Source organism: Nannospalax galili, unplaced genomic scaffold (assembly GCF_000622305.1).
Source record: "Nannospalax galili isolate Female #2095 unplaced genomic scaffold, S.galili_v1.0 scaffold409, whole genome shotgun sequence".
In the NCBI taxonomy this organism is placed as follows: Eukaryota; Metazoa; Chordata; class Mammalia; order Rodentia; family Spalacidae; genus Nannospalax; species Nannospalax galili.
Genome location: NW_008360308.1, coordinates 1,494,034 through 1,506,736, shown reverse-complemented (window position 1 = coordinate 1,506,736; position 12,703 = coordinate 1,494,034). Strand labels below are relative to the sequence as shown.

At 40.9% G+C, this 12,703-nt stretch overlaps 1 protein-coding gene across 2 annotated transcripts in view; it reads left to right on the top strand.

Annotated features, from left to right (window-relative positions):
* Grid1 (glutamate ionotropic receptor delta type subunit 1) overlaps positions 1-12,703 on the top strand; it is an 829,150-nt gene that overhangs the window by 550,014 nt on the left and 266,433 nt on the right. For both annotated transcript variants that reach the window (XM_008824432.2, XM_008824433.3), the window contains exon 8: positions 945-1,064. In XM_008824432.2, coding sequence (XP_008822654.1) covers positions 945-1,064 — 120 coding nt within the window. The remainder of the gene's footprint in view (positions 1-944; positions 1,065-12,703) is intronic.

Below are 12,703 nucleotides of genomic sequence, written 5' to 3'. Positions count from 1 at the left end.
GAAGACTTGTTAGAATGAATTGGCTTTTAGAGGCTTCAAAAGAGCATTTAGGGAAATCTATAGTATTAGGAGCCTTAGTCACAATAAATTGCACATGGTTTTAATTGCAGTGAACATGTTCCAGTGTTGGTTTAAATTTATTGCAGCCCAGAGCAGGATAAGGCTTCTACTGGACTAGCTTAGTTTATGGGCCCCTCCCTGTTCCCAGAGGTCCCAGGCAGTAAGATTAAGTAGGAGTCACACCCTAGACTGAGAGAGAGAAGGGGGGTCATCACATTTCACTCAGCCCCTCACCGTCTGCTGTTCCTGTGGGCCCCACTGAACTATGTAGAAAGATGTGGGGCCCATATGCTCACCACAGCCAGTCTTTGCCAGACATTGGGCTTTAAACATATTTTCTTCTTCATCCTATTTGTATGGTGGATCTGATTAATTTTAGGCTGATGTTGTGAGGGGAACATCAGTCTGCCAAAGATGGTACATGTAGCAAACCAGGCCTCAAGCAGTGCTCATATTTGTTGGCCTTCAGTTTTAGACCGTGTGTTGGGCATGGCTCTTAATAATTTTTGACTTCCCTCTTGTGTCAGAGTAAGAGAAGCCCCTGGATGAGGTTGCAAGAGGAAGATTAAGCTTCAGGAGGCTAGGGACAAATGTTATTGCACTTTAATCTCATGGATAGCACAGTGCCTGGCACACAACAATCACTGTAAATATACAGACTGCAATTATGGCACGTGCAAGCCTTCAGGATTTCCCCTGTAATGTTAAAGCAGTCTGGGAAGCGTCTGTCTTGCTCTGAGGCCCTAGGATCGTCAGTGGCTCTGTCCTTGTTATAGCTATCCATGGATGCTTCATTCTTGGTGACTGTTTCCTCCTTGGTGACTCCATTCTCTTCCACAGCTGTATGTTCCTCATCTCCATCCGTCTTTCCTCCTCTCCCACAGGGACATATCACTGGCCTCACAGGAGTGATGGAGTTTCGGGAGGACAGCTCTAACCCTTACGTTCAGTTTGAAATCCTTGGTACGACCTACAGTGAGACCTTTGGCAAAGACATGCGCAAGGTAAGCCCTGCGGTCCTTGCCTCCTAGCCTTCTTGCTGCAGCTCCACTGAAAACAGCAGCAGCTGCAGGGCCTTGTGTTCTCAGCCAGGGATTGACCGCTCTCTCTGCTGCTGGTTTTGATGCTGCCATCAATGCTGGTGTTTCTGGGATGTGCTGGGAAGAGGTGCAGGGAGGTTTCAGGCAGGAAGTGCCAATGTCCTGAGTGCAGAATGGGTCCTGTAATGTCCTGCCCTTGGACTAGTAGCATAGGCTGCCTGGATGCTAGAAGGAGCAACATGCTTTCCCAGAGCTGTGAAGTCAACCCGACTTCAAAGACAAGTGTGAATTACGGCTGAGACTGGAAACACAAGTCACAGAGAGAGCTTCAGAGATCCATGGGTGAAACAAGGCCATGGCCAGAAAAATGAGCTGCAAGGAGGGTGGGAAGTAAGGAGTGCTGGAGTCCAGTGAGAAGGGAAATGAGAGGCAGGTGAGCAGAATAACTCAGGATGAGACTTAGCTTATTATTGGATGCTGATGCAGGTGTCGGGCCTTGGGGTACATTTCCAGTGGCACTTTGCCTTCTATTAGGAGGTATGGGGGATAGCTGTTCAGGATAAAGCATAATAAGGAGGACATAAAACATCATCAAGCCAAGTGTGTCAGCATCTGGTCTTTTACCCAGAGTGAGCACCCCTCAAGTTAAGTTGAGGCTGTAAAGCTAGGAGTCTAATAAAAATTGGGACCAAGATGTCAATATAACAATATAACAATCACAGGCTTGGAAAAACTATTCAATGGTGAGACCTGAGATATGGTTAGAGCAAGCAAGTGTGATGCTGATGATAGGTGTGAAGGAAAGCCAAAGGCTACTACCCAGGGCCTGGATAACCCAGCTACTTTATAAGCATGTCCAGGAAGGAACTGTGCAGAATACCCATGTGCTTGTTGGGGTCAGAGACGGTAGTGCTCATGTGCAGGGATTAGTCCTCTTGGGAAAGGATGAAAGCATTCATTGACTGGTTTATCCTCAGCCACAAGCTTATATAATTGCATACATCCTTTGTCGTGTACTTCTGGAAAGATGTCTCCAGCAGTAGAAGTGCTTCAGAGATGAAGGACATCCTTGCAGAGAATGAACCCTCAGCAAAGAGAGCTCTATCCGAGCTAGGAACATGCAAAGTTTAGATGCTATTGGGCTACTGAGAACAAGGCAGGGGGCTTTGGTTTAGTTCCTGAAAGATCAGAGTGGAGGGATACATGTGTTGGTGGACCCATGAGAGTTGCAGAACAGGGAGGGGGCAGTGACAGCAGGGACAGAAGAACTGGCTCCCTGGGGAGAGGCCAGGTTAACCTAGAGTCCCTGTATAATGAATAGAGTGGTGACTTTCAGCCATCATGTAATGAAGATAGTTATGGGTTGATTACTATCACTTCTAGGAGATTCAATAATTTGTTGTGGTGGGGTGGTTGATACTTACGGCTTGATGGTATGCTAGAACCTAGAGGTTTACCTGTGGTGCCATCCAGTGGGGTAATGACTATCTTGTGACACTCTGTAGAATCACAGTGTGATTTGCAATGCCAAGGGAGTTGGGGCTAGGCTATGATGTCTATAATGGATTGCCCAAGACTCTAAGACTTGGTCAAGGGCAGGAGCCCTAATCAGCACTAGTTTGGCTCAAAACTGTAAGAAAAGTTTGACTTGTATTGCGTCTTCCACCTGGTATAGGAACAGCAGGGCAGAGAAGCTACTTCAATCATACTGCTGTGATTGGAGAGTGTGGCTGCCGGCTGAAAGCACCATTCATGTCAGCACAGTGCTTGGGTGCTTTTCCTCACCTCTCAGTGCTCCTCTGAGTTAATGGCTATCAGGCCTGGCCTGTTTGCATCTTCAGTACCTCTCACCATTTTCAGCTCAGCTCTAATACCAGCGTCTCCACAGAAGGTAGAATGTTGGTGTTGGGTCTCTTCCTCCTCTTAGCCAGCTCACACTGGAGCCCCACGAACTCCATACTTTGTACCTCGCTGGCCTCTCCAGGTCCTTGAGTCAGAGGGAGGCACCCTGTCCTTCACTTCCTGTTTCAGGTGTCTGGGACTTCCGTGTTGCTAAGGCAACACTTCTCAAAAACTGTGAAGCCAATGGGAGCTGAATCTCTCTGTTATAAGGAGCTTCAGAGCAGGAGACCAGAATGTAATTGAGTTGGAAAGGAAGCTGATTTTCAAGTGGGCTTTATTTTAAAATGTATCCTTTTGTCATTTCAAAAATTTGCCCTTAATAGTTACATATCCCAATTGTTATCTGTCTGCCTAGCAGCTTATGGTTGGTGAGGAGAGCCATCTGGGGATTAGGGAATAGGATTAATCATGGCACTTGTTTGTTATTACCCAGGGTACATATAAAAGTGATGGGAGGGAATTCAGGATGAAGCAAGGAGAGGAGATTAGGACAGGGTGTCAGGAGCATAGAACAGCTTTGGAAGACTGAGTAGAGCTGTGGTGCCCTGGTAAAACATAGTGGGAAGTCAGGGTGACTTAAGGAAATAACAGAGTGGGTAGAAGATTTGAGGGTAGGGTTAGGGTGTCCTGAGCCACACAGAGACAGTTTAAAGACTAGTCTTCTGAGAGGCCCCATACATGGAGGTTCTTTGTGATCACTTACCACACAGAGTCACTAAGGGAGGTAACTGGGAAGATGGCTGGGCACTATTGGGCTGGGAAAGTTCTGGGCTTCCCTGCAAAGATGATATATTGAAATTGAAAACAACTACCACAAACAAAGCCAAACAGTAGTTTTTTTGAAGATTGAAACCAAGAGGAATCATTTAAATTAGGGAGCAAGTGGATATTTTTCTTAAACTAAATACCCTGGAGGGAACTCTCTGGGATGGTGAGTCACCCAGATGCTTTAGATTAAGTGGCATCAAGAGACTGTGGATTACTCAGCCCCTGCATAGGAGGGAAGGAGTGGGTGATTGTCTTTCACTGCAGGGTGCTGGACAAATACTAATTAAATTATCTCATCCAGGAACAGCGTTCCTGTTGAGGGGGCACTAGATGGCAAAATCAGAGGCCTATGAGATGGTTCGCAGCCAGTTTGCTGTGAACTCTGGGCTAATATTAATCCTGCTGTACTTGGAGCTGTTTGGCCTGTATCTGACACTGGGGGCAGTGTTTGCAGAGAACACTTCCAATTGCAGTGGAGTTGGCTGACTTGTTTGGAAGGGTTCCACTCTCCATCCTATTTGGGACATGCTTTTTCAGGCCTCAGAACTATAACAGAGTTCACAGATTTCTACTTGACTTTGTTTCTCTTTGCTCAAGTGGGGATATCTAAAGGAGGGACCTATGAGCTGGTCTGTGCAAATGTTCTTAGATTCTAACATGAACTAAAGCCCACTTATTAAAGAACTGCTACAATAAATTTCATAAGATAGGGGTATATCGGAAGTGTTTGCCATAGACGAAGAGGGAACCATTGAGCATCTACTATATACAAAGGTATATTGCTGCCTCATTGACTCTTGAGGCCCCTTGGGTCTCTCCTGACTCTGCCCCTCCTGCGTTTCTGCAACCCCCTTTTTCCCCTTACTCTTCCTCAGGTAGAAAGAAGGTAGTATCTGCATCCACAGGTAGCTTTCCCCTGGAAACAGAAGGTAGTCAGAGTAATTGCCCTGCTTGGTTTTTAGCAGGGAGAGCACTCTCTTGTAGCTGCTCCTTCAGCCTGAGGTCATACCCCTTCTCTGGGAAAAGTGTAGCTAGGCACAGACATCCTGCCTCACAGTGTTATAGACTTCAGTCCCTCATCACACCAAGTGCCAAAGTCAGAGACCAGAGGCAGGCTTCTGGTGCGGCCCTGAGCAGGTGAGGCTGAGATCATTAAGTTCAGCGTGCCAGCGCTATGCCCAGCTCTTCCTTCTTCTGTGCCTAGGAGCAGATTCCTACTCCTTATGAAGATGCAACTATAAGCTGAGCCTGGAGAGCTTCACTTCTAAATGAGATGTTATTTGGGGGTTGTTTTGGTGTTGTGTGATCAATGGGAAATGGAAAATGTGGATGTTGGATTCTGCCTATCCCCCTCCAGCCCCAAGCATGATTTTCCTGGATTAGGGCACCATTTAAACCCCAGAAGACACATTTTTTACCATGCTTTTATTGCTGGGCCTGCTTATCCTTCTACATCTTAATGACACTGATGTGGGGAACTTGTTTCCTCTACTAACATAGGGTCCCCAGTGCAGTGAGGTTCTGGAAAATATGCTTGCTGCCTGCGGGTACTTTAAACCTCATTTCCCCTGTGGTATCCACCTGATTTATTGACTTGGTGGCAGCCAGTAAGTTCCCTTAAGAAGGAGGGTAGAGAAGTGGACAGAGCATCCAGACAGCCTGTGAGATTTGTTTTATATCTTGCATTCTAGGATGAAGGAGACCCTGGGGTGGCATGAGAGAACATGACTGTTTTCTGTTCATTTCTAGAGAAGAGAGACAGAGGAAGTATTTAGCCTGTGGTAGTCAAGATTTTCTCTAGCCTCTGAAGTATGGACAGGCAGGCTCTTCCTGGAACCTGAACATATTAAACAACTATAGAAGCACACATATGGTTACAATAGGTAGAGAATTAGGGCCAGAAGATCAGTGACTTTCTTCACAGCAGTTCTGTCATGTCCTTAGTGACTCTGAAGTTTGCAAGAACATCCTTCTAGAGCATGAGGCAGTTCAGTACAGTCCTGTGACTCCCTTCCTCCACTTTCCACTCCAGTCTCCTTGTTCTCCCAAGGTAGCACATTAGGCTCATCCATATCCCTTCCTGATGGCCTGGAGCCTGCTAACTTCAAGTTCCCACTATTTGCCGTTGGCTCAGCCTCCCCATCCCAGTAATTACCCAGGGAGATGGAAGAGCTTCATTCTCTGCTTCTATTTTATGTTGCTTTTTCTATCTTCTATGTCAATTCTGGTTGTTCATAAAAGCTGGATTTAGACAGGAATCAAATAGCTTCACTCCTTGATGTGATATCCCTGGCAGGGCCTTGAGCTTCTGATAATGCCCAGTGTAATAATAGGTGATGATGAGGGATTGCCATGCCAAAAGGACCTCAGCCCTCCCTGGGCTCTGAAGCACATCATTAATATTTGCACCCATATCTGCTACAGAGTGGCACAATTTGTCTCTTATTCCTAGAGTTCAGAAGTTATAAACTGTGAGGCCAGGTTAAAAGGACACCTAAGAGTCAGGCTAGCTCTAGTGACAGAGCAGAGCTGGCTGGCTTTACCTGGTGGCTGCAGTAGCTGATACCAGGAGCCTAGAAATGGGTAGTATAGAGGGGAGGTGGATGTGGATATGGGCTGGGGCTCCAGGATCCAACCTGGGCTTTGTGTCTCTAGTAACTGCTGTCCTAGAGGCTCACCATTATGAACGATGAGTTGCAGAAGAGAAATACACTTCAGTCTCCTTATGGATTAACATTCTTGCAGCGTATTTCCCAAGTAAAATGTCAACTACTCTGAACCCTGTGTAAGAACTGCTTTTGACAGAGCTGAGAACCAAAACAAACACTGCAGTTCCATCCAAGTAAAGGCATAAGGGAAAGATGCAATTAAGTATTTCATTTTCAGTAACGTTTCATCAATACGTGCTCATTTAGGGTAAAGTGCTTAGAGAACACAGATAAATGAAATGAAAAATATAAAAGTCAGCAATAATCTCTGAACCAAGAAATAAATACCATTTGCATTTCAAGTACGATTTATGTATGGGTTTTCCCCTCTCCTTGTATATAAGGATAGAGATAGTGATATGGGTATTGACCAAATTGCTATTTATTATATACATGTTTTATATCCTGACTTTGTCACTTAGTAGTATATTGGGAATATTCTCTCATTTCTTAAACAACTACGACTTTCTAAAATGGAAATGTATTACTCACCTTAAAGGGAACTGTTATCCGTTTAACCTCCTCAATGAATGCTTATGTATTATTAACAAATTATAGAAAAGTTTTATAAGAAACATAAAAAATAGATGTAAATTTAAATTACATGTGCATTTGTTTCCTTATTATGTATTTTTCAAGAAGTAAATTTACCAAAGATAATAAATTTTTGATGCACTTGGTACACATTTTCACATTTGATTAGGGAAAGGCTTAGTAATTTTCACATTAATTCATAGTATATGGAAGTCTGTGTTAATCCAGTGCTCCAAAAATAGAGTGATATATTGACTGTTTATTAATTTAATAGCAATATAAAATAATGCTCCTAAATTTGCATTTCTTATGAGATTATGTATTTAAAGTATAATTATTATAATTTATATTTCACATTTCAAAAATTATGTCTAAACTCCTTTGCATATTTATATACTGTCATAAACCTCTTTCAGAAAGCAATTGGTAGTTATTTGTGCCAAATATTTTGTCTTGATTAAATTGCTTGCTTTACAGTTAAAAAATATCTTCACAAACAGACATTGAACATTTTATGTAGTCAAACACTTAGAATTTTTTCATTTGAATTCCAGGTTTGTTATTTTTACCAAATTTGAAGAGAAACCTCTAGTTACCCAAACTTTCTTGTCGTTATTTTTATAGTTTAATTTTCTTAAAAAAAAAACCTATCTACTAAGGATCGGTTCGGAATAAATTGTGATGGGATGACTTAGCTTTCATAGTTTTTCTAAATGGTTACCACTGCCATATACATAGTGAATACACTTGAAAGTTACATCTTGTTCTGTGCTAGTCTAAGACTTGTGTGTCCTCATTGGTTGATATTTTAAAGACTTTGTAGCCTTTTTCTCTTTTCTTTTCTCTCAGATTTCATTTAATTCATTTACACACATTATTAGAATGAGCTTGTCTGCAGGTGATCCCATCGCCCCCTCCAAGGCCTCAGGCAGTAAGGTAGGGCATCTCTCTCACAGGAAGAGGCCTGGAGATAGGGCAACCTCAGGTGTGGCCAGTTTAGACACTCAGCACTCAGATCAAAGGCACCAGACTTTTTCATCTTCCTATTTGGCCATCCTCAGGGCATACTCTTAATTTCCCCTGAAGTTTGGACTAGCTGTCCAAGTTCCAGGAAGACAGCAGCAGGTAGAAGAAGGCTGTTCTTTCCTTGAATCTCCTTTTGATGAGCATGAAGGGCTTTTCCAGTGTTGCCCCTGGTATGTGTCTCCATGTCGCGATCATTTTGGGGTGTTGTCTTACAACACTTCACAGGCCACGCGAGGGCTTCCCTGCTCTGGTCTTGGTGCCTGGTGTCCAGGTCCTGTGGAGCTTGTGTTTCCCTCATGATGAGGACAAATGAGAACTTCTCCTTTTCTACTTCTCTGGACAGAATTCTGGAAAGTTGGAAAGAATTTGACTGTGAACTTCTCTGGCCTAGTTGTTGGTTTGCAAACTTTTGCTTTGATACCTGAAACCCTTTCCCTGTTTTCTACATTCCATTGCACTGTTCTTAGTAATCTACTTCACAGAAAATCTTGCCAAGTTCAATAGTTAAAGTTTTACACAATACTTACAATTTTTGAAATTTCTTTTGGAATGGAATAGCTCCCCTTTCCACACTGACAGTCTCCCTTTAATTCTTCATGAGACTTGACAAACGTTTTTATTTTTCATTCTTCACTCATCAAAGCAGTTTTGTTTAAACAATTTTCTTGTATTCTAATTAATCTATGTTATTTATCCTGTTGATATATTCCTGGTATTTGTTTTATTTTTATTTATTAAAGCTATTATAGAATGTGCTAGATAATTTGTTTTTAGGCTTTCATGATTTAGAATGTTGTAGGTTTTGTCTTGAATAGAACTGTGACTGAATCCCAGTGGCTTTTCTAATGTAGGCAGAAGCTTAACATTCACAGAGAAAAAATGCCTAAATCTTTTTGTGTGTGTATATTTTAAAATTGAATTTATGTGCATTTCATACAAAACATCTTTATTATCTTTATAACCCCTCCCCACCCCCCTACCCCCCACGAAATTTCATACATCCTATCATATATGTTAAGACCTATTGGGTCAAGTTAGTGTCCCCAGATAATCGCTCAGTGCAAATTCATCCACTGGAGTCTGGTCAGCCTATCTAGAGTCACTTCCTTAAAGGAGATCAACCCTCCCTCATCCTGCAGTAATCAGCTGCCAATAGTTCTTTAGCTAATATCAGGACCTGATGCCCATTTCCCCAGTTTTATGCTGAATCTTAAGTGAACCACAGTGAATTCTGAAAACACGAACATAGTGTTTCCACTAAGAATAAGACTCAGAATGTCTGTGTCACCTCCAGGGGTCTCCTTTGTGCTCCTTTCTGGCCACTATACTCACCACTGGCCCCAGTTTTGCTGTCTACATTTGTAGCTTTAACTTCTCTCTGGAAATTTTAGTGTTCATTATAAAGATCTAGATAACTTTAATTTATTCTTAGATATTGATATTTGTCCATATTTTCTATGTAGTACATATCCACAATGATTTTCTGCTCATCTATCATATGTAGTAGAAATTTAACTGATGTCATGTATTCAGGTTATTTCTGGTACACTGTGTTTGTACACACACACACACACACACACACACACACACACACAATGCCTGTGTATCCTTTAGCTTCTCTATGTGTACAGTTGTACCTTCTATTAATAATGTTTTGTCTTTCTAATTGTCACACCTTTCATTGATTTTTCTTGTCTTATTGTAATGCTCAGAGTACTTTATTTATGTTGAGCAGATGTAGTGATAGTAATGTCCTTATCCTGTTCTTAATCTCAGAGGTTGGATTTTAGTAAATCAGTTTTTGATATTATGTTTATTACATAATTTTGTTGGTGTTTATTTTTAGATAAAGAATATTTCCTTAAATTGTTATTTTTGTAACAGTTTTTATTTTAAATCAGGAGTAGGGATTATGTTTGGTCATGGCAATTTCAGTCTAACAAGGTAATCATAAAATTTTATTCTTACTTTCTCCTGATAGTGTGATAAATTATGCACTAACTGTTTTGATGTTGCTCATTCCTTTTTTTCTGTTTTGAAATTGAATTTTTGTGCATTTCATACACCACATTTTAAGCATATTTAAACCCTCTCCACTATCTGCATCCCTCACAGCCCCCCCCCCACCAGATTTCATGCATCATGCCATATATGTCAAGGTCTATTCAGCCAAGTTTGTGTCACCAGATGTGTTTCAGTGTGAGTCCATCCACTGGAGCCTGGTCAGCCTGTCTAGCATCACTTCCTTAAAGAAGACAACTCTCCCTCACCCAGCAGTTGCCGATAGTTCCTCAGCTAAGGTTGGGGCTTCTTACCCATTTCCCCACAGTCCTCTCCCATCCCCACTCTCTTCTTGCTCATCCCCTTCCTTCCCTTTCTGCTTTCTTGAATATATATTTTTGAAAATTTCATACATGAGTTTTGTCTTTGCATTTTTCAATCCCTCCCAGTCTTCCACCAACTCCTCCCATGTCCTCCAATTCCCTCTCAATTTCTTGTCCTATTCTTTGATTATTATTGTTACATATACATAAATTTATAAACACACACATATGAGTACATTAAGTGGCACGCATGTATAAAGGTGTTCAGGGTTGCCCATCTAGGATTAGCTAACCTCTCACGGAGCTAGTCCCTGGACTTTTACTTCGAGGTTAACATAGATTTCCATGAAGCTACAATGAGCGATGCAGAGGGAGTTAATCAGTCTTTCCTCATTTTGCCCCAGCGGCATCATTCTGTAATACTGTTGTGTAATAAGAGAACAAATATAGCAACATGAATACAACCCACAAATCTGATTCAGACCACTTTCCCAGTTTCACTCGGGTTTGTGTGTATACAGACACCTCTTATTCTCTTCAGGTTTATCAGGTGTTAGTTGATGTGTGCATGAGCACACTCAAGATGGAATAATTCTCTTACCGAAAACGTCCCTCATGTTGCTCAATTCTAACTACAACCTCTTTCCTTATGGGCCTCAGCGCTCCCCATTAGTAATATAGTCATTTACTATATTCTCCATTTCTAATAATTTGTCATTAAAAATTATACAAATTGAATTATAGAATAGTACAATTAAAATTTTGTGATTGGCTTTTTTTTTTCATTCAGTACAGTTGCCTAGAGATTCATCCATTTTGTTGCATACATCAGTAGTTTCTTCTATTTACTGTTGAATGTTTTTCAGGGAGTAGATGTATTACTGTTTGTCTAAATTTTGCCCTGTGTAACTGTGGTAGGATACTTATATTCTATCAACTTGGGGGTCTTTAGAATAAAGCTGTATGAATATTAGTGTGTGGGTTATTTGGGAAAAGTGCCTAAGAGTGCTACTGCTTTGTCATGTGATAATTGTGGGTTTAATGTACAACTGTCAAGCTGTTATTCCAAGTAACTATCATTTTATACTCCAGCGAGGTAATGTATAACAGAGAGCTTTTCGGCAGCCTCAGCAGCATTTGTTGTTACACTATTTTTATCTGCTAATTATGAAGAGATACATTATTTTGATTTTATTTTCACTTTCCTAATGTCCAGGATATTGAACGCTTTTTTAAAAAATTTACTAAAATCATTAAAATGTCATGTTTTAATATCAAGATACAATGACCAAAATGGGGGAAGGGAAACTTTTCTCTATTCTTTAGAATATTTAGGACCTAGTAATAAAATGACCCTAACCAAAGAAATCAATGACATGCTACCTTTATTCAAACCATAGTTTTTAAAGGAATGCCTCACTGGGCAGAGAACTAAAGTAGTTCTGTTGAGATCTGAATCTTGGTTTTCAGTATTCTGTATAATATGTAAATGCTTGTCTTAGATTCAGAAGGCCATTATTTTGGTCCAATGAGTATTTTAGCAGAGCTACAAGGAAATGATCGTCATACATGTTTCAGTGTAGCAAGACAACATATAAAATACTTTTGTACATGCACAATTACCAGTCATCTCCTATGTATAATGAAACTTCTTTTTAAAAGAGCTTTCATAGCTGGGCGTGGTGGCGCATGCTTTTAATCCCAGCACTAGGGAGGCAGAGGCAGGTGGATCTCTGTGAGTTCAAGGCCAGACTGGTCTACATAGTGAGTTCCAGGACAGCTGGGGCTATAGGGAGAACCTGTCTCAAAAAGACCCCCCCCCCAAAAAAAGAGCTTTTGTAAAGATATTGAACACTTTTATGTGCATATTTGTTATCTGGATAACTTCTGCAGTTAAATGTCTATTTTTTTTCCTGCTATTTTTCGAATTGTGTTACTTGTTCTATATTATTGAGTTTTGGGAGTTCATTATATATTTCAGCTACTAGTCTTTCATTCAATATATAGTTTGAAAATATTTTATCATTTTCCTCCTTGTCTTTGCATTCTTATTTATCTTTTTTTATAAAGTTAAATTTTAAATGTTGATAAAATCTAGCTTAACAATGTTTTTTCTGTTAGAGATCATACTTTTGATGTCAAGCCTAAGAATAACTTGCCCATTCTTAAAATCCAAAGGCTTTTTACCTTAAGTTTTTCTTTTTAAGATATTTAAATTTAAAAATTTTTATGTGCGTGAATGTTTTGCAGCATGTATGTATATATACGTCATGTGCATGCAGTACCCATTGAGACCTGAAGTGGGCATCGGGTCCCCTGGTACTGGTGTCACAAAAAGTAT